Source organism: Protopterus annectens, chromosome 8.part1 (genome assembly GCF_019279795.1).
Source record: "Protopterus annectens isolate FY-2018-M chromosome 8.part1, PAN1.0, whole genome shotgun sequence".
Lineage (NCBI taxonomy): Eukaryota > Metazoa > Chordata > Ceratodontiformes > Protopteridae > Protopterus > Protopterus annectens.
This window is the reverse complement of record NC_056742.1, coordinates 354,986,139-355,004,826: the sequence shown is the minus strand read 5'-3', so window position 1 is coordinate 355,004,826 and position 18,688 is coordinate 354,986,139. Positions and strand designations below refer to the sequence as shown.

Below are 18,688 nucleotides of genomic sequence, written 5' to 3'. Positions count from 1 at the left end.
GGCCCCTCAGAGTCTGTGCCTGAGGAGCCCCCTAGAAAGAATTCATGCAAGAGGAAGCACATAGACTCCCAGGATGAGACTCTTACTTCTGATACCAACCTCGAGGAGTCGGAGGGGTCCCCCAAGTTATCCTCTGATGACGTCTCTTTCTCCGACATCCAGGAGATATTGAGACAGAGAGGCAACTGGCCGTCCAAAACCCCCTCTGAGGAGGAGTCAGTATACCTCAAGGCCTTTGGTGCTCAACCCTCCACCTCTTGGGTTTCTCCACCCTTTGACAAGCTCTTGGATTTAATTTGTCGAAGGGTGTGGGAGAATCCTGATTCGGTGGAACCTGTACCCCGAAGGCCCAATAAGTTTCTTTCTGCCCCTCAAGGGAAAGAGTTTCTGTCCAAAGGGGTTTCTGTAGATGCCATGGTGGTGGCGGCGGCCACACAGCAGGAAGTAGCCGAGTCTTCTTCCTCCGATCATCCTCCTAACAAGGAGTCTAGGAGCATGGACCGGTACAGGAAGCGTACCCACTCATCAGCAACCTTCACCCTACGGTCACTGAACTACCTCTGCCATTTCACTCTGCTCCAGAGAGATCTCCTCAAGGAGTTAGGAGATACTCTAGCGGGTAACGTACCTGAGGCGATAGCGCACACGGTTAATGCCCAGGTGTCTACCCTCAATTCTGTTGTCAACGCGTCCATGAGGCTCATATCATATGCAGCCGAGGGGGCGAGTAGGGCAGCCAGTTCAGGAGTAGCCCTCAGGAGGCAAGCCTCGATGCACCTGTGTGATTTCGCGGAGGCCTTCAAGTCTTCCTTCACTGACGCTCCTTTTGATGGGTCCTCGCTCTTTGGGACCAAAGTGAAAGACACCCTCACCAGATGCGAGCAAGAGGGAAAGACCCTTTCTGCCGTAGGGGTCTGTTTTTCCCTTCCCTCGAGACCTTACCCAAGGCTCAGAGGGGAGGGAAGATGTGGTTCAAGAAATCGCAGAAGTTTTTCTCGGCCGCACAAGGTGAGTCCCCCTCCAGAGGCAGAGGAGGGGGAGGTTATTCTGGAAGACATTGCCCTAGAGGCAGAGGAAGCCCCCGCAACTCGGGAGACCATGATTCCTTTCGCAGTTCTTCCTACCATCGTTTCTGATGTGTTGCCCGACTGTGCTATTCCGGAGCCAGTCGTGGGCCGCATATCGTTGTACCCGGAAGCCTGGGAAAGCATCACCCAGGATCGATGGGTATTACGAATAGTTTCCAGAGGTTACGCCATCCTCTTTTCATCAGAGCCCCCTCCAGTCAGGAGAATCCCAAACATTCCAGTCAAAGGGATCACGCAGCATTAGAGGTTTCAAAGCTGCTAAAGAAGGGAGTCCTCCAACCTGTCCCCTCAGACCAAATCGGATTAGGGACTTACTCAAGACTCTTTTTGGTGCTGAAAAGAACAGGGTACCTGAGACCCATTCTAGATCACAGCAGATTAAACCACTATGTTCTGAAGTCCAAGTTCCGAATGGTCACCCTTCAGTCCATTTTTCCGTTGCTGGAAAAAGAAGTATGGATGTGCTCCCTCGACCTCAGGGATGCTTACTATCATATCAAATTGGACAGGGCATGCAGGAGTCACCTACACTTTCGGCTGGGAGCCAGTCATTTTCAGTTTCGTGCCCTGCCCTTTGGTCTCACCACAGCCCCCAGGGTGTTCACTAAGTGTTTGGCGGTGGTGACAGCTCACCTGAGACATCAAGGATTCCAAGTGTTTCCGTACCTGGATGACTGGCTCCTCACCGCCCCCATCAGGCATTTACTCATCTGAGCCAGGGACACTACCATTACCCTCTGTCAGTGACTAGGAATAACATTGAACTGAGAAAAATCTGCCTTGCTGCCCTCACAGCATGTCACATTTATAGGCGCAGAGCTAGACACCATTCAAATGCGGGCCTTCTTGCCGCATGACATGATCACAGTATTACAAAATCAGGTTCACGTTTTATTATCCCTCAGGAAAGTGCAGGCAAGATGTGGGTTCTTCAGCTTCTGGGCACCATGGCATTATGTTAGTGCCTCTAGCTAGATTACACATGAGGCTTCTTCAATGGCTCCTCTTTGCCCAATGGTCTCTCCAAAAACTCCCTCTTTCCCACCAGATCCTACTCACAGACCAATGCAAACAGGATCTCCGTTGGTGGCTGTGCTCCACCAATCTGGATGAGGGGAAACAGTTTGTTCCTCCGTCACCTGTCACCACGGTGAACACGGACATCTCCCAGATGGGGTGGGGGGGCATTATCTTGGCAGGACGGTCCAAGGCACGTGGCAAAATCACGAAGTACATCTGCACATCAGTGTCTTAGAGATGAGAGCGGTGTTACTGGCACTTCAGAGCTCTCTTTCTCTGGGGATGATTGTAATACACTCAGACAACATGTCCGTTGTGTGGTATCTAAACAAACAGGGAGGAACCAGATCGTACCCCCTGTGCAGAGAGGCCATGCGAGTATGGCAGTGGGCAGTGTCTTCCCAACGTTTTCTAGTGGCAACGCACATTCCGGGGAAGGCCAGTGTGATAGCAGACAGACTGAGCAGAGCTATTCTGATGCCTTATGAGTGGTCCCTGAACCGTCTGGTTGCGGAACAGATATTCAGCAGGTGGGGTCAGCCTTGCTGCAATCTTTTTGCCAATCCCCTCAATGCCAAATGCAGCAACTACGTCACCCTGATCCCCCCACAGGGGGAGTCACCCAGGGACACTTTAGTCCACGATTGGCCCCCCGGTCTGCTCTATGCTTTCCCTCCATTTCCTCTGTTACCAAGAGTGATTCAGAAAGCCATATCCTTGGGAAGCAAGATGATTCTAATTGCCCCACACTGGCCTCACCAGGTCTGGTTCTCCTTTCTCCATCCATTCGCTGTGGACAGTCCTTGGATTCTGGACCCAGTACTAGACCTATTGACACACATGTCGGGACAGTTCCATCCCTCCCTGCGGACCCTCAGGTTGACAGCTTGGCTACTGTACGTCCATCGTTAGTCAGACTTCATCGTTTTTCACCTGAGGTGGTGCACATTTTATCCTCTTCTCATAAGTCTTTGACTAGGAAGATTTATTCCAGCAAATGGAAGAGATTCTCTATTTGGGCTCATGCCCAAGGAATTGACCCTTACACATCCCCAGTTGCTGCTGTTTTGGATTTCTTGTCCATGCTCTTTCAGCAGGGCTCTGCGCCCACTACCATTAAAGTCCAGCTGGTGGCTATTTCAAACTTTCATACCTCCTATGAGCCTACCCTTATGGCGCATAAACTCTTTAAGGCCTTTCTAAAGGGCACCTTATTACTCTGGCTTCCTGTGTCAGAACCTATCATGCCCTGGGATCTAAACTTTGTTTTGCAAGCTCTTACTTCTCCACCTTTTGAGCCGGCTGCCACCTGTGAATTAAAGTTTTTGTCCTGGAAGACAGCCTTTCTAATAGCTATCACATCAGCCAGACGGGTGTCAGAGATTCAAGTTCTCTCCATCAAACCCCCGTATTTAATTTTTCATAAGGATAGAGTTTCCCGTAGACCTAATCTGTCCTTCCTTCCCAAGGTACCATCTACTGTGAATCTCAATCAGTGTATTGAGCTGCCAGTGTTCTTCCCTCAATTCTCAAACAAGGCAGAGTTTAGATTTCATCAACTGGACGTGCACAGACAATTATGATTCTATCTACACAGGACCAAACACCTACGAAAATCTGACCAATTGTGTTTGTTTCCTTTTCAGAAAATAGACTGGGTTCCCCTATCTCCAAGGTTACCATTTTCAGATGGATTTCGAATTGTATTTCCTTTATTTATTCTTTAGCAGGAAAAAATCTACCATTCCCCATCAAGGCTCACTCTACTAGGGCTGTTTCTGTGTCTCTGGCATACCATGCCAGACTATCTTTGGATGATATTTGTGCTGCAGCCACGTGGGCTTCCCCGCACACCTTTATTACTCATTACAAACTGGATGTGGCTTTTAGGGGCCGAGTTTCCTTTGGTTCCACAGTCCTCAGGAGTATCTTCCTTTGAGCCTCCCAGGATAGAGGTGCTGGGGATGCTGTCCCACGAGTAAGAATGTAGGCGAGATTGGACTACATAACATCAAGAAGTTATGTACTCACCATAACGTTCGATGTATGTAGTCCATCTCTCCTCACATTCTTATGTACCCTCCCACCTGCCCCCTTCCTGTAGGATCTGGAGGTTAGGATTGGTGCTAGAGTACCCTTCAATGGTAGTTTGTTTTTTCTTATTCCCCTTGATAGTGTTCTACCTTATTGGATTGTTATGCATGAGGTGTGATTGTTGGATTCGCAGCAAACTAGATCTGGGGTTATGGAGCAGTGCAACACGGGATACCTGCTTGGCCCAGCCAATGAGAGACTTTGAGCTAGTAAATAAAAGTTGGGCGAGTCTGAGCTGATGTCCGGCTCCGAACCCGCGAGTAAGAATGTGAGGTGAGATGGACTACATACATAGAACGTTATGGTGAGTACATAACTTCTTGTTCTGCTTGAATTGCCAGTCTCTCTTGCCCCATGAGTCACTTGTATTAACTGCATCTTGTTTCAAATCTAATCTGAAATAAACTTTCAGAAACACAGTTTCTAAACTGATAGCACTTTTTTTTCAGTTCTGTAAACTACCCATTGGATATTGAAGACCTGGAAATTATTGATCATGGTTTCTTATCCAGGCACATTCACAGAGAATAACCTACCGTCATGCAGTAGAGCAAGAGCAGTTAAAATGAAAGATCCCTCTCTGCTTGCTCATGATAGCCAAACAAGGGTGCTGTAAAACTGAGCTAAATACTTTGCTGTGATCATTAAACAAGATAAGCATATGATCCTGTTTTGATTTATCAGAATAGTAAAATGTATAATAGTGTTATGCATTCTGCAGTTCTTTTTCGTTCTTCTGAGTGTAGCTTATTTTAGTTTGCAGCACATTTAATGAAGTTGTATCTATAGCTTATTGTTCATAGTTACCTTTTTTTGCTTTTTATCTGACAGGATGTCACAACATCCTACTTGTGTGTCTGGGATGGGGAAAGTATTATGGTGGTTGAGCAACATTAACCACATACAGCACATTACACACCCAGCTCTTTATTTTCTGAGACCTCTATAGTAGTCAGTTGCTGCTTTATGCTGCCTTGAACTTTCCTTTGTGTTAGGCTCACAAGTTCACTATAATACTTTCTTACTAAACAGGAAAATGATCACAATCATTGAAAAAATTCATCCCAGACTTTGTGCTCTTTAAGGTACTGCTCATACTAAGGTAGTGGATTACCTTTGCAACTTAGTTATATAATGTTTATAGGTTTGTAGACCTAAGACCTACAGTCTTAGTGCCAGGTACATGTAGTTCCATCTGTTCTGAGTACACATCAGATTGTTTTGCAAAGGTGTTTGAAACAAATGTGCTCAGAGAAACTTTTTTATACATTCAATGTTTTAACAGTTTAAAAATTAATTCTCATTTTGTACCTTAAGGGAAGTGCTAAGATGCAAGTAAAGTAATCTGCAGGTGTAAGTCAGTCTTCTAGAATCCCAAACATAATGTGTACAGTAAGCTTACACTGTTAGGGTTCTGATAGGTGAGATGAAGCTGATAGTTCCCCGGGCTGAGACTGCAATGGGTCCTACGGGATCAGTGCTCTACCCAGATTAACAAATTCAAAATAAAATAAGGAAGAGAACAGAGGAGTATAAAGGAGGACATCTAAGCAAGGTTTTTTTTTTATTCAGAATGGTCTTGGGAAAATACTACTTCACAAAAGGAGGTTATGGAGCCTACAGTGTATTATACAGAACACTGCACACCATTAAATCAGCAGAGACTTTAGGAATACCTGGGAGAGACTATGGAAACTCTGAGACAAAGGCAGGGAGAGGTGGTTTCAACACTTGGGCAGATTTGGCAGACCATTGGTCTTCATCTTCACATATCCATATGCATGTATATATATGTGTCTCATAGTTTTTGCTTTTCTCATCAAAGTAAATGAGTAGCTAGACTTGTCGTTGATATTCCCTTCACTGAGACTGAATTTCTTTGAAATTTCATAATATTCTCTGAGGTTATGTTAAGTACAAAATTTAGGAAACTAAGCCCTCTGCATGGGATAATAAGGTATTGCCACCATATTACCCAGAACTTAAGTTTTACGTTTTTGCTCAAGTTTTCCATATTTGGATTGTAGCCAAATAAGTATAAAGTTTTAAGAGGTTTGTGATGTTCAGTTGTATTAGTGCTTCACATTAAACAACACTGGACTGTTAAATGCATGGGTTGGTTTATAGCTAGTAGGTGGAGCAGTAATTCATGTGTGGCCTCATTAGATTTGTGTATAACAGCGGAAGAATTCTGCTAGACCTGCTTATGATATTCTTCCATATCAGACCTATAGTATTGTTTTACTTTCTGACTTTTATAGTTACTGTATTTTTACTGATCACATCTTTATCACTTGTTTACTTTCTTATCACATAATTTGGACCATTATTGTGATTTTATGTCAGTAGGTTATGTACGTCTAGGGACATTACTTCATACTTTTCTGTTCTGAACATTCAGTGATTAATGTCTGGCAAGTCATGAAACCCATTTGTCACTTAATGTTCTTTGGAAAGCAGATTTAAAAGTTTTGGGTCTGATTTAAATGGTTATCCTTTTACGGTCATTTGCTTACTAAACAATTTTGTTTCTGAAGCCAGAGCATATTGGTGTATTGAAAGATGGTTGGTTTGCAGAACTGTCAGCCAAATGAAGTGCTTCTAAGCAGACATATGATCAATAAGGGCTTGGCAAATATATAACTAGAGACCTACACACACACACACACACACACACACTGAAACTTTGTTTTTGTATTCTAATGTTTGATTTCTTATCTACTGAAACTTTGTTTTTGTATTCTAATGTTTAATTTCTTATCCACTGATTGTGAATTGTGAAAAGTAAATCCCAACATGTATGTTAGCACAGTTTTTGTATTATTTTACAACCTTTTCAAGTAGTGTTCCTAGTTTGACACTTTCAAAATTGATGAAATACTTGTCATGTTAAAGTTCCCATGACTGAAGGGCTGCAAACAGGGATACAGTTAATCAGGTTGATGCACTGATTGGAGGAAACTTCCCACCCCAAGATGTGTTAACTGAGGAGTTTATTAATATTAACAATTGTATGAAAGCAGATTCCACCATACGGATTTTAGAGGCTTCCATGATAAGCCTGTTGCTTTTTGGCATATTGGCAGTCTTGGACATCTTGTGTGTTATTTTTCTGTGTTTGGAGAATCACTTGGACTTGTGATCTTTATGTTAAAGATGATCCTATTTTTTTCTGATGTTAGACTGTAATTGCACATAATACTAATAGGTGCCATTTGAATGACTGCTGTTACACCAATGTCATTGTCAAATACTTTTCTTTTTTTTTTTAAAAAGGAGCAGCTTATGTTGGCTTCAGTTCCGGATAACACACAGACAAATGTTCTTTGTGTGGGTCTTGGTTGCAATAATATCCACTACATATGGGAATCTGACACAGGCTAACATTTGCTTGACGGGCCTGACTCCCACAGCTGTGCTTATGCAGTTGCACAAGTCAGTGCATTTTCCTTATGGAGATACATGTCTGCATCCTGGATAAAAGGGGATGCTGATCTATGTCATCTTCTTTTTTTTTGGCCAGAAGTATAGACACCTTGGTGTGCAAGTCCACAGTTGCTCTTGTCCAGCGTATGGTCCTGGAGCTCCTTTTAATCAGAGAAGATCTGAATTATTTTCAAAATTCTTTTTGGTGCCCAAGAAAAACAAGGACCGGCATTCCATTTTGGACCTAAACAACCAAATATGTTCATCAAACAGACCAAGTTCCAAAAGGTAATAGTGCAGTCTATTCTGCTTCTAGTGAGGAAGGATGACTGGATGTGCTCAGATGACCTCAAAAATGCCTACTACCATATAAAGATAGCAAGACATTCCAGGAGGTTACTGTGCTTCTGGCTGGGGGAGAGCTTGATGTGGTAGAACCTTTACCTAGGAAGCAGGATAAAATCTTAGTCCCACCCTGGGTGTTCAGCAAATGCATGGTAGTGGTTGCAGCTCAACTCAGGCTGCAGGGATTTCTTGTCTTTCCATACCTGAATGACTGGCTACTTATGACTAGATCAGGAAAATACAATAGACTCCCTGCTCCATTTGTGTCTTTCCATGAGTATTACAGTGAAGTTTGAAAAAAATTAAGTCTAGAACCCATCCAAACTCTGGAGTTATAGGCTGTCACCTGGACACAACCAGTCAGATTGCCAAGCTTCCTCTCTCAAGGTTTTTATCTCTAGATCTTCAGGCCTGTCAGATCCCTCTGCTTTGAAGGCCTCCAGGTTCTTTAGTTCTCCATCTTCCTGACTTGATGGCTGCTGCCATATCACTAGTTCCCTTGTCCAAGTTCTACATGAGGGTGCTTCAGTGAACTCTTTCAATCCAGACATCAGAGAAAACTTACTTTACATTTCACCATATGTTGGAGGTTTGTCATCATCACATCTCATGGTGGTTTATGTCTGATGATGTCTCCTCAGGACATCTGTTTGTTCTTCATCAGCCCATGGCCACAGATGCTCCCCTCCTGGGGGGAGGGGGGACATTGCAAGTGAAAGATGGTCCAAAGTACCTGGTTCCAGTCATATTAGTGTTTTGGAGATGAGATCAATCCCCTTAGCATTGCAGGATTTTCACAACTGCCTCCCTAAAGGTGTTATTTCTATCCATACCCACAACATGGAAATGGTCTGGTACATCAAAAGAAAAAATGGAACTCAGTTTTATCCCCTGTGTTGAGAGGCTATAATGATGTGGCAATGGGTGATGTCCTCTCATCACTTTCTTATAGCAATGCACATCCTGAGGAAATCTATAATTCTAACAGACAAACTGAGCATGAGCATTCTGACTCCTCACAAGTGGTTCCGCAGTCTATCAGTGCAATGTGCAGATTTTCAGATGTGGGGTCCAGCCTTACAGCAACCTTATTGTGAACCCCCATAATGCAAAATGCAGCAGTTTATTTGCCGTGATCCCTCCCAAGGGATGCTCTGTTCCATATTTGCCCCCCCCCCCCCAAGTCATTTCATCAGCCCCTTTGATTGTATAATAGAAAGCAGCTTTGGGAAATGTGAGCATAACTGTCATGGCCCCTTCTGGCCCAGGCAGGTCTGCTAGTGATCTCACGTAGTGCACTGTCCTTGTGTTTTGGATCCAGTTCAGATCTAATTTCCCACACTTTGGGTTAGCCTCACATGACTGACTGCTTGGTTCTTCCACTTACAGTGATGGCCTGAGATCCCAAGCTGTCTGAGTTGTACATTTCTTTTATTCATCTCAGAAACCCTCCACCAGGATAATATATGGTAGTAAGTGGAAAAGATGTAGTATTTGGGCCATCTTGAAGGGTCAGGAGCCCTTTTCTTCTCCTTTAGTTGCTATTTTGGACTTTTTAGCTGGCCTTTTCTAGTCTGGAGCTAGGTACTGTATTATAAAGATTCAGCTGGTGGCCATTTCCAATTTCCTTGTTGGTTAGGACCATATTCCCATAGCTTCCCTAAGTTTATCTAAAGCCTTCTTGAATACTACCTTTCTTGTCAGACCTCCTTTGAGGGACCCAGTTCCACCTTGGGATCTCTCCCTTTTATTGCAGACTTTAACCAGGGCACCCTTTAAACTTGTTGCCTTGTGGATTTAAAGTTTATCATGGAAAACTTTTTCCTTAGTTGCAGTAACTTCTGCCAGTCGACTCTCTGAACTTCAGGCTTTGTTCTGTAGTTCTCCCTTACTTCATTTTTCACAATCAGATGGTTTCACTGCAGACTAATCTAGCCTTTTTGCCTAAGTTGGCCTTGGAATCAAATCTGAATTAGGTTATACATGTGCCTGTATTGTTTCTGAATTTCATATCACCATCATTGTCAAACCCCCTTTTCCCATTTTTTGCATGGGGTCAGGGTGTCATGCCAGCTATCACCATCTTGCTCTGTTCAAAACCTTTCTCTTGCCTGACTGTCACAGGTCTTCTCTCACACAGTCCGTCTACCACTTTGCTGAACACCCTTGTTTCTTCTTGCCTTCTTTCTGCCTGTCCCAAATCATCTTCAGCAGATTCTTCTGCTTTTCTGCATATGTGTCCGAATCACCTTCATCTGTTCTCTCTGACCTTTTCCACAATTGGAGCTACTGCTTTGTCTTCTGCTCTTATGTCCTCATTTCTTTGACTGTTCCACAATGTGTACCCTACCACCTGTCTGAAACACTTCACCTCCATCACCTCTAGCTTTCTCAACTGCTCTGTCTTTACTGCTAAGATCTCCATACCATACAGTAGTACTTGTCGCACCACTGTTTTATACACCTTACTTTTAAGCTTCTTTGGCAATCTTCTGTCATATACTACACCTAATACACTGTACTAGTTGGATCCAGCCCCTCTGATTCTTGCTTTGACTTCCTCATTCAGACTTCCCGTCTTCTGAACCACCCCTCCCAGATACATGAATTTTGTAGTAAGGGTAAATACATGCCTCACTGCCTGGACTTTCATTGTCAGCAGAGATTTTATTTAGGCAGGACCAAAAGCTTCAGAAAACCAGACCAGCTCTTTGTGCCATTTTTTCCAAGGCTAATCTGGGTAAAGCAGTTTCTAAGGTTACTTTTTTCAGGTGGCCCCTGCTTGTAAGTATTTCATCTCTCAAGCCCCTGCTTACACTTATCAAAGGTACTGGAACTTGTCAGAGATTTGAGCTACATGGCTAGGCTTGAAAAGGCCCTTATGGTTGTTAGCCTAATAAATGCCTATGAAACTGAGTGTGTATCCTTTGTATATGCTGCTGATGGTTTATGCTTACCCTCCACACCAAAATGTTATTCTACCAGGGCAGTATCTCAACAGCCTTTTTTGGTCATGCTTCCGTGGATGATATTTGTTCAGCATCTGCCTGCTCAGATAGTTGTACCATTGTGGACTGTTGCAAACTTAAAACATTGAGTCTAGGTCAAGGGCTTCTTTTGGCTCCACCATTCTGCAGAATATTTTCTCCTAATACCATCCAATTAGTCTGGCTAGGGACTCCATCCCACAACTTGAGGTGGAATGAAAAAAAAAACATTGGATGCAAAAATTAATGCTGAAGTGTTTTCTTCTGTCCATCCCAGCCATGCCTCCTTTCCTCTGTCCCCATACAAAATTCTTCATACCAGTATTTTGTGGTTCTCAGTGGACCTGTCGGACCTGCACAAAGTCTTATTTTTATGAACTTGATTTAGTTCTCAGTGGACCTCTCAGACCTGCACAAAGTCTTATTTTTATGAACTTGATTTAGTTCTCAGTGGACCTCTCAGACCTGCACAAATTCTTATTTTTATGGACTTGTTTGATCTTAATTTCAGTTTTTTGTATGACATATTTGGTAGAGGTCATGTATAAGAGGGGCAAACATGATCTGAGGAGACTTACAAATGCAGAGCATCATAAGGGGAGTTGGAGCTTTGGAGCCAAGAGTCTGAAGTGTCGGCCATGGATCATATAACCCATAGGTTGAAACAGACAGAAGACCACCCAGATCTAGGATTATGTAAGGAGTGGTTTATTTATGTAGAGCTAAGTTTCTAATGAGGATTTTCTGACCACTTGTTGGATGTGTAGATCATATTTCAGGTTTTCGTCTATTGTGACACCCAGGAGTTTAGTATGGGTGATGTGTTCAATGGCTGTACCACTGAAACTGTTGTAGATTTATTTCTTTGGCAGAGCTATGTTTGTGATAAAAAAGCTTATTTTTTTTCTGTAAAACAGTTCTATTTCTGTTATGCTGAAATGCTTTTGTTTATTCCTCACATTCCTCACCTTGATTAATTGTTACAGAAGTATTTCTGCCTTCCTTTGAATGTTGCAGATTTGCTTGAAGGGAATTTTGGCAGTAATTCTGACACCTGAAAAACTTCAGAAACATTCTACCTCAAGAATATTTTGTAGCTATACCTACAACTTAACTGTCGAGTAGAACCTAAACAATCAAAGCAACACAAGGTCAAACCACCTTTGTATGTTTGTCATACAAGTTTGAGAAAAGGCACTGCCTGTGAATCTTCATTTACTAACAGCCTTTCTACCATCAGAAAAAGGCAGTTTATATATATTATATGTGACCCTAGCAATTCATCTGCCAGAAAAAAATCATATTTTAGGGGGCAGTCTGAATTGAGCACAACAAACTAATGGGCACAGTATTTTTTCATATAAGGGGTGGCGTAAGCCACAAAAATTTGGGCTAGGCTTATAAATGCCTTAGGGCAGATAGCCTAGTATAAACCTATGAACCTATGAGCATGTTTATCTACATTATGTTTGTCAGCTTCAGCCCAAATTCTTCAAGATACTCTTGCTTAGCTGAGGACAGCCTATAGGGATGTTTTCACTTCTTTGTTAAAACCGTCTGCTTATGTATTCCTAATTATGTCCCCTTGTTCAAAGGGTCCTTCTTAAAATACAAAGAAAAACCCTGCCTGATCTTTGTGATTCCATTCTTTTCTAGGCTACTATGGTTATCAAACATCAAACACCATCTCTTTCAGCAAGGTAGTTCCTGGTTGTTGGAATTTTGATTACCTGGGAGGGTTTTTTTTTCTTTGCTGTGGAGGTCTTAAAATGACCCTGCATGAAGCGAGAAAGTCTTATACTAGAAGGTGTAGTTAAAATGAGAAATGGTTTCTGATTGGTGCAAGGAACATTTCCTATTACTTGTAGGTTGAATTCCTGCATATCTAGATTGTCTTTTTGAGCTTTGTCACGAGGATTCTTCTTTCTCATATGTCAAGCTCCATTGTTTAGCATTCTCTGTGTGCTTTCCTTCGACTCTAATATTGACTTTTAGGTAGGGTTGCCACCTTTCCAAATGCCCAAAGTGGGACATTTGTGCTACAAACATCAGATTTTGCAGGGCAAAACATACCCACGGCCAGTACAAAGGACAGAACTTCATTTTTTTGCCTGAATAAAAGTCTATTCTTGTAGCATTTTAGTTCCTTATTCTGTTTCTTATAACATTTAGGTGTTTCAGATACAGAATAACTGTTTTATGCAACTATGACATAAAATATAGAAAATAATTTTGTCCTAAAATCTCAGGACATTTGCCATTTTTTCACATTTTTTGCAGGACACAACTGCCCAAAGAGGGACTGTCCCTCACAAAGTGGGACAGGTGGTAACCCTACTTTTAGGCCTAATGACAAATTTTCTCAAGTAAAATTTCCATCTCAGCTAGTATTCATTTAATTGTTCAAATTTTGTTATTGTTAATTTTCTCTGCAGGTATTCATAAACAAGATTTATGATTGCATATAGCTTATTACATTGTAAAACTCGCATACCAAGCTGTACTGAATTCCTGAAAGTCCAGCAGACCTCTGGAATGCATGCATGTGCAGCATCTGTAAGTACTAAAGGTTTTGGTATACTGGCAGGGCATTGAGCTATCCTTGGCAGGAGATCCCTTGTGTTGGGAATACTGCAAAAATGAAGAGAAGGACATCTACTGTTATGGCAAGATTTTACTCAACTGTTCTTTCACACCAGGCCAGGAAGGTGCAATCAACCACATTGCTTTCCATTTGCTGCCATTCACACCATTCATATCTCTTGACTAATGTAGGTTTTTGAAACAATTTGTGTTCGTTGTTTAAATCATAGAACAAAAGTCTTTGAGAAATTGCTACAGTCAGCAGATTACCAGCTAGGGCCCATCACTGACTGTCCTAACTGTGTGTAATGTACAGCATAAGAAATTGTCACAAGTGTCATTGCTTTAGTCTTGTCACCCTTAGGGAAAAAAACTACAAAAAGGGGGGGGGGGGGCGAGAGAGAGAAACTTGAATCACTTCATGCAGAATGGCATCCTTTGAGAATGAGCCATGCACACATTGGTATTATCAGGAGGGTCATTTGTATGATCCCGGGTCATGATCATGTAAGCAAGAGAAAGCAAAGGATTTATAGGCCTCGCATCAAACAAAATCTCCTCCTTTAGCCTCTTACCTCGTGATGGCATCTGGCTACATACAGGACTCCTACTGTTCCTTGGCTAGCATTTTCTTTCAGATGTAAATTTTATGGTTTTATTTTTGTTTGATAATCTCAAGGTTGGAGAACTTGGACATTCTTTAAAACACCTTTGGAAAAACCACTTTAATACAAAGCAAAGCTTTCGGGCAGAACCCTTCTTCAATACTAATACATTTAAATCTGTAAACTGAGAGCTTATATATAGGTCCAACATCACATGACCAGCAGCCAAATGAAATCATGTGACAACAAAAAACAGGAAATACAATATAAATAACATATTTAAAATACACAGTGCAAATAGCATTTATAAAAAAGCATATATAAAAAAAACATATGTAAATCATTTTATATAAGGAATTTTTTAAAAAAAAGACTCAACATATTTTAGTATTACGTAGTTTGTCTAATATAGGTTTTAAGCTAACCTTACTATTAAGGCCAGGAGGTGAGTCAGCAGCTAACCTCAGAATCCATTCAAATTCCTTAGTCTCTAAATAATTATTAATGTCTCCTCCCCTAGCATTGGGACAAATTATATCAATAACTCTAAACTTAAAAGAATGCTCATAGCCACATGTATTAATATGTTTAAATAGTGCATTCTTATCATCTTCTAATTTCAGAGTTATGATCAATAATACGTTCTTTTAACTTACGTGTGGTTTTACCCACATAGAACGAGGTACAATATTTACAAGTGGCTAAATAAACAATGCCTGTGGTGTTACATGTAGCTAAAAACTTAAAATTAAAAGTCTGACCATTGGTAGGGTGTATAAATACATCACTACCATTACCAAAAATCTGTGAACAAACAACACAATTAAAGCACTGAAAAGTGCCATACTTAACAGCTGTAGTCATTTGCTTAGGTTTGTAAAAGTATTTAAAACATAATAGACTCTTTATAGTCTTCATGTTTCTATATGAGAAACGTGGTCTGTCACCTAAGATGGTCTTCAATTCATCTAAGGCCATTAGAATTAACCAATTCTATGAAATGATTTGTTTCACTGAGTTAGATCTTCTATTATAAGTTGTAATATACCTAATCAAAGACAATTCTTTGTTATTATTATTCATAGTAGTTGGTGGGCATTCCATATTATTAGAAAAGATAGGTTTCAAAGAAGTTTGCCTAGCTTCCATTATATCCAGTTTAAGTCTAGAAAGTAATTCGGCATCATAGCCACTAGAGGTAAAATCACCTATCATTTCATCAAGCTGTAAAATAAAAACTTCATCATCCGTATACAATCTACTAGTCCTAATAAATTGAGATTTTGCCACACCTTTAAAAATATGCGGAGCATGCATGCTATTATGATGTAAATACCTACAACAACTAACTTCCTTCTTATGGACACTGGTATTCTAACTCACATTCTTTAAAACCACAGGACATATTGAAGGTCCTGTCTTTCATTCTTTTGTCTATTACAAATGTCTTGCAGCTGTCTGGTTACTATTATCCAGCCTGTCTTCCTGACTGTGTCACCCAAATTACCCAATATTCAAACACTGTTTATAGTAATTCAGCTTAATTTGATGTAATGTTATAACCATGCAGAGTGATGTGCTGAATGCATGTATGTCTTGTTAACTATGTTTATAAATCTTTAAACCTCACACCACCCACCTCCGCCAGTATGTCTGAGTTAAATATGTATGTGTGTATATGTGTATATGTATATATATATATATATATATATATATATATATATATATATGTACATACAGAAATATGTATTTATGTATGTATTCTGGGTCCACACACACACACACACACACACACACACACACACACACACACACACACACACACACACACACACACACACAATAACCATTTGAAATATTGGTACCTGCTAGAGAGAGTCCTGAATGCAGAGATTGATTGGCCAAAAGAACGGACTTACATATACGAAGTTTGAGATGCCATTTCTCAGAACATTCCCTTTCTCTGAGGTATGGTGATCTCGGAGCTGGTATGTATAAGTTTGGGAGGTGTAGGGGGATTGCCCGCCTGCAGAAAGAGTTTTAAGGAGAAAAGTGATTTTTGAGATTCGCTGTTCTGTGTTTTCAGCCTTTTTTTTTCCTCCAGCTTTTCGGCACTCAGCATTTAGAGTGCCGACATTTCGGTAGGGAGCCCATACACACGCACACAACAGTGCATCTGCTATTATGTAAATAAGTATGTATGTGTAATTAAACCAAGTGTTTGTGTGTGTTTTTTTTTCTTTTTTATTGTTTTTTTATCGTCTTCTAATTATATTTTTCCTTTCAGATGTCAGTACGTTTGGAACATACCAGTGTGAACTGTGTGGGAAGCCATATATGTCTCATACAGTGCTGCTCTATCATTATAGAGCAACACATAAGCTTCAACTTCTTCTCCCTAGTGATACTGCTAATGCAGATAAAAAAATGGCTGCCCAGCAGGTAGTACAAACTACTGCACATACCAACAACACTGTTCATCAGGGTGGTATGCAAGCCAGCAAAAACTTTGATTTTCATTTTATTCTTGCTACAGAAACAGTAAAAGGGAACTTATTTGACTATGGGAGGACTATCTTTAAGTGCATCTACTGCACCCAGAAATGCTTTTCCAAGGATGGGCTGATAAGTCACATGTGGTCAAAGCATGCTGTTGTTGATTTCCTGCAGAATGTCGATGTCGCACTTTGTGGTGGAGAGAGGTTGTTAAGTATCTCTGAATTTGAGTCATGCACAAAACTAGAAACTGTACTGGCAGAATCTAGATCCAGAAAAAGAAAGGCATTGCTGAGGTCTGCTCGAGGAAAGAAGTTTTTCTGTTTGGCCTGTGGTAAAGTTTTCTCCAACAGGCAGGCTTTGCAACTGCACATGGACACTCATGAATTAGAAAGAACTTTCCTTTGTGACACCTGTTCAACAGCTTTTAAATCTCCGACTCATCTTCTGACTCATCGTAGAATGCATCATACAAAGGGATACAAATGTCATCAATGTGGTTTTCAGTCAGATATCAATGCAGTGGTGCATCTCCACCGACAGCAGCACAAAGATGGCAGTGTGCTCTGTGCTGTTTGTGGTACTGCGTACTCTGATCGCTCTACTGTCAACAAGCACATGCGTGTGCATGCTGTAGAAAGACCCTATGGCTGCAGCTATGAAGGATGCTCATGGAGATTTAAGGTAAATCCAGATTCTTGCTGTTATCAAGCTACTCTGCTAATTCTATTAGTCTGTAATTAATATGTTCTCTGCTAAATTGGCAAATGCAGGCTTTTTTCTTGTAATTTTTATTTTTAAGCCATATAGTGTGTCAGCTTTGAATCCAGATGAAATGTCAAGTGTAAGTGATGGTGCACATTTTTGACAATAAGTGCACACACTTGAGAAAGGCATGCAGGGAGTGTGCAATTCTTTTTGAAGTGTTGTAAAAGAACTCAAAACTTGAAGATGGGCTGGGTTGCTTACTGAGGTATAAAGATATTATGGTTACTGCGGTGTTGGTGCTGCAGTAGCTTTGCCGCCTCATAGCAAGACGTTGTCCCATTTGATTCTCAGCTAGAGCATCTTCTGTGTGGAGGCATACGTGAATGGGGGCGTGCCTTCGTTGAAGGTTGTGCGTCAGGGCTGGAAACCCGGTACGTAAAAATCCACTACCAGTCATTAGCGGACTGGAGTTCCGCTGTCGCGACTGCTAACTGGGAAAAAGCCGAAAGACACAATTATCTGTACTTTTGGCATCACAGGATATCTTATTCTGTGAACCTGTCAGTGCAGGAGAGGGAGTTTGTTTGTAATCTGTAATATGTAAATGGATGAGTTTTATTGAGTCAAAGATTCTTTTACAAGGAAAATCGGGGAGAAAGGTCTGCATGGTGCAGACCTCTGGACAGTCCATTAGAGTATCTGTGCAGAGGAGTTTGTGATGCACTAATGGAACACAGATGTAGTATCTCACATCATGTGAAGTAAAACATTTGACTCTAGGGATCAGACCTCCTTCCATCAGCACTGGAGGCTATTTTGTAATGTTATCTTAAGGACTGCTAAATGTATACTATTCTTTGAAACCGAAACTACAGAACAACATGGTTATATAGACTAAAAATTGCATCAGCTGCTTCTGTTAGACTTGCGCTAATGGATAACTAGGTTCATGGATCAGAAGTGGGGGAAGCGTATGGATTTCATACCTGTTGCAGATACAATACTTGTGATCATGTAGGACAACATAGAAAAAGATTGCCAGGTGACAGTCTGAGTTAAGAATTAGGAGCAGCAGATTGTCATATTATAAGTACCTTAGTTTGAGGTATGCAGTAATCTGCTTTTTTTACTTTTTTTTTTTTTCACTGAACTGTAAAAGAAGTTAGAGATTATGCACTTCATTACAATTATACTAAGTTCTCCTACTGAAAAGATACTAAATGCCAAAATAAATAAATAAAAATGTTTTTAGTAAATTGGAGAAATGTTCTGAAGTGTTGTTGGTTTTGCACAAATGCTATGGAGGGGTTCAGGTGGCTAGGCTCTCAGACATTTT

The 18,688-nt window shown here is 41.2% G+C and overlaps 1 protein-coding gene across 3 annotated transcripts in view; it reads left to right on the top strand.

Moving 5' to 3' along the window:
* Positions 1 to 18,688, top strand: part of LOC122810355 (zinc finger protein 585A-like) — a 534,209-nt gene that overhangs the window by 80,414 nt on the left and 435,107 nt on the right. For all 3 annotated transcript variants that reach the window (XM_044081935.1, XM_044081936.1, XR_006366088.1), the window contains exon 4: positions 16,436 to 17,328. In XM_044081935.1, coding sequence (XP_043937870.1) covers positions 16,436 to 17,328 — 893 coding nt within the window. The remainder of the gene's footprint in view (positions 1 to 16,435; positions 17,329 to 18,688) is intronic.